The sequence below is a fragment of the Notothenia coriiceps genome, unplaced genomic scaffold, assembly GCF_000735185.1.
Source record: "Notothenia coriiceps isolate Sejong01 unplaced genomic scaffold, NC01 NC01_scaffold00029751, whole genome shotgun sequence".
Classification (NCBI taxonomy): Eukaryota; Metazoa; Chordata; class Actinopteri; order Perciformes; family Nototheniidae; genus Notothenia; species Notothenia coriiceps.
The window spans coordinates 1-3,300 of record NW_011362452.1 but is presented as its reverse complement, the minus strand read 5'-3'; the positions used below and the strand labels follow the sequence as shown (position 1 = coordinate 3,300).

Here is a 3,300-nt window from a genome sequence, read left to right as displayed (position 1 = left end):
CAATATTTGAGAGAAATGGTTATTTTGTGTATGTAGAAAATGTTTTAGATCTTTGAGTTCATCTCATGAAAAATGGGAGCAAAAACAAAAGTTTTGTGTTTATATTTTTGTTCAGTGTATATCCCCTTGTAAAACCTCTTTGTGTCATCTCACACTTTGATTAAATAAACACTGTTTATAAGTGAGATTAAGAGGTGCAGAGCCATGCCCTTTACTAATCTTACGTATTTACAACACAGACGTTAAAGCTGTTTAATCTTCACACTTGTGTGATGCCGAGTACATGAGCGGAAGGACTTACAGATGAAATGGTCTCTCAGTCTGGCCAGCTTCACCACATTCTTCAGGTCATCATGACGGATCACTTCCCTGCTGCATGTGTCCAAGCGACTGTTCACTACCTTTGCAACATTTGTCCCTGAGGAGAACAACACAGAGCAGAGAACAGGACGATAAAGAACTCAACTCCACGGGCATCCTCTCACCTTTACCTTCATGCTTATGCTCAATTTAAAAATCGAAATTGACATTACACCATTAGATTTATGAAAGTGGTGAGATGGGATGGGTACTGAAACCCGGTCTACAGGGCTACATTTGAAAGACCATGGTATCGACAGGCTTCAACATTATCGGTTTTGTTATCGGTCCCGGAGAAATTTTAAAAATACAAATAAATTAGATTTAATATTTCTACATAAACATTATCTCACACATTGTCTCTAATAAACTCCGTTTCTAATTTGCAGTACCATTACAAAATGTGTCTTTGTTGCTTTTTCACTCATTCCAATCCATAAGAGCGATCTCTCTCGCTTTGCGGTAAATAATATTTTATTTATATATTTTATACATTTTCCTAAAATAAAGCAATGTTATTTCTGTTTTCAATTTGTTTAGTTTTTCCCTTAAAAAAATAGAAAAAATAACCTATAAGAATACCGTTAAAATACAGTAAGCAGTTAAAAAGATACCCATCCCTAATGGTGAGAATGTATCTATTAACTTCAAGTCACTCAAGTCTTTTTTAATATGCTGGGTGTTTCTCAATGTCGAGGACGCTTCCTTGGTAGGACACGTCCCTCCAAGTCAGGTCCTTCAGAAGCGATGCAAGAATCCTTCCTAGCCTCGGAAAACGAAGAATGGTGGAACAGGTTAACAGGTGTACATCATATGCCAGGCCCCGCCTTAAATGGAGCACGATTTCCGCCAAATATTTGGAAATTGGTCCGTGCACAAAGCATTTTAAGACTGGAGGATAAACCTGTGCAGCCTCGAAATTTCCCGCAACGAAGGACGCCGGCCTCGTTAGAATTCCAAGCATCCTGGACATTGGAACAGTCCTTCGGCGGGACTCGATGATGTAGCATCCTTGAAATAGTGGCTCTGGAGCAGCCTTCCTCAACATTGAGAAACACCCGCTGTATACCTGGGCATAAAAGCTCTCCCTAGATTAAAGAAAACATTTGGAAATGTGCTGAATGCTCAATTCTCCATTTCATCATGCCCTCTGAAAAGTCTATCTCTATTTGGTTTTGGATGGACAAGGTTTGTTTGACGTACCGTTCACATCTTTTATGTCTATGACTCCTCGTGAGAAGCAGCGTTTGAGGCGCTCGGCCTTCTCCCCCTCCACCGGCTCCAGCAGGGTGATCTCTGGCAGCAGCCGGTAACTGGCTGTGGCCACCGGAGAGAACTTAGCATGGTCCTGACCTGACAGAACACACACTTCAGTATCACTGCAGTAGCATCTGGACTCATAACATGATTAAAGTACATGTAATATGTGAGCTTTGTCCAAGCCAGCGGACTATGTCCAGACAAAGAATACTTTGTCAATGACAGACTCCACCAAAATAACATCTTTGCTTGTACAAAACTCTAGAATCAACGTTTAATTAAGATTTAACTGTCAAAAATGTCAGGGGGAAATAAAAACGGAAAGACATAAAAGGCCAGGAAAATAAAGTGCAAACTTATTCAAACTGAAAGTAAACAGAAACGCCCCTGGTCCTTCCCCTTGGGGACCATGCTCTTACCGATGCCCTTAACGCAGTGCATGATGATGTCCAGCTCCTGGCCGGGCCGCAGCTGAGCGATCAGGATGTCGTTGTGCACCGGTCTGATGACAGAGTCTGCAAACACGTCCGCCTGGTTCCCAATGGGGACCCACGTGATGTCGCTGGAGTAAACTGAAAAAAGACAGCAGAGGGGAGAAACATCATCAGCTTGTTTGACGTCACATGGAGAAATGCTTTCTGTGAGAATGTATCTGCAAACACCTGAACCTACCCATGTGGTTCAGATACAGCTCTCGTGGGTCAGAGGAGTCTTTGGTGGCTCGGGGGTTCCTACTGCATTTGATCTTTAGCTGCAGCTGAATTGTGTCTATTTCTGAACCTTGTTCCTCTGCAGACTCTTCACCTGGGAGATACAAAGCAGAACTGAAACATGTTCAACTCTTTGTGTTCAGATGTGTAGAACTGATGTACAAGATATTAGATATATTTCCATCTTGTATTTAATATCTTGTATTTATTCTGCAGCACTATTTAATTAACTTGTCCTAAAAATATTGCACACTACATTAAGTTGTTTTTAAAGATATTTCTTATGCCAGAGGCCTTTATTGAGAGATACAGTGGTGAAGGTGAGAGACCTGAAATGTTGTCGAGCCGGCTATTTTAATTGATTGTTTGTATATACAGGACTGTCTCAGAAAATTAGAATATTGTGATAAAGTTCTTTATTTTCTGTAATGCAATTAAAAAAACAAAAATGTCATACATTCTGGATTCATTACAAATCAACTGAAATATTGCAAGCCTTTTATTATTTTAATATTGCTGATTATGGCATACAGCTTAAGAAAACTCAAATATCCTATCTCTAAATATTAGAATATCATGAAAAAGTATACTAGTAGGGTGTTCAACGAATCACTTGAATCGTCTAATTAACTCGAAACACCTGCAAGGGTTTCCTGAGCCTTGAAAAACACTCAGCTTGGTTCAGTAAACTAAATCACAAGTATGGGGAAGACTGCTGATCTGACTGCTGTCCAGAGGACCGTCATTGACACCCTCCATCAGGAGGGTAAGACACAAAAATAAATTTCTCAAAGAGCAAGCTGTTCACAGAGTGCAGTTTCAAAGCACATCCACAAAAAGTCTGTTGGAAGGGGGAAATGTGGCAGGAAACGCTGCACAACCAAGAGAGATGACCGCAGCCTTAACAGCATTGTGAAGAAGAGTCGCTTCCAGAATTTGGGGGAGCTTCAAAGACAGTGGACTGAAGCTG

The 3,300-nt window shown here is 40.7% G+C and overlaps 1 protein-coding gene across 1 annotated transcript; it reads right to left on the bottom strand.

Moving 5' to 3' along the window:
• Positions 1-283: 283 nt before the first annotated feature.
• Positions 284-2,455, bottom strand: polr1c (RNA polymerase I and III subunit C; the record flags this gene model as incomplete). Its single annotated transcript, XM_010786879.1, has 4 exons — positions 284-418; positions 1,564-1,713; positions 2,040-2,192; positions 2,293-2,455. Coding segments are annotated over 4 exons (601 nt in total), but the record flags the coding sequence as incomplete, so codon positions are not given.
• Between the last annotated feature and the right edge of the window lie 845 nt (positions 2,456-3,300).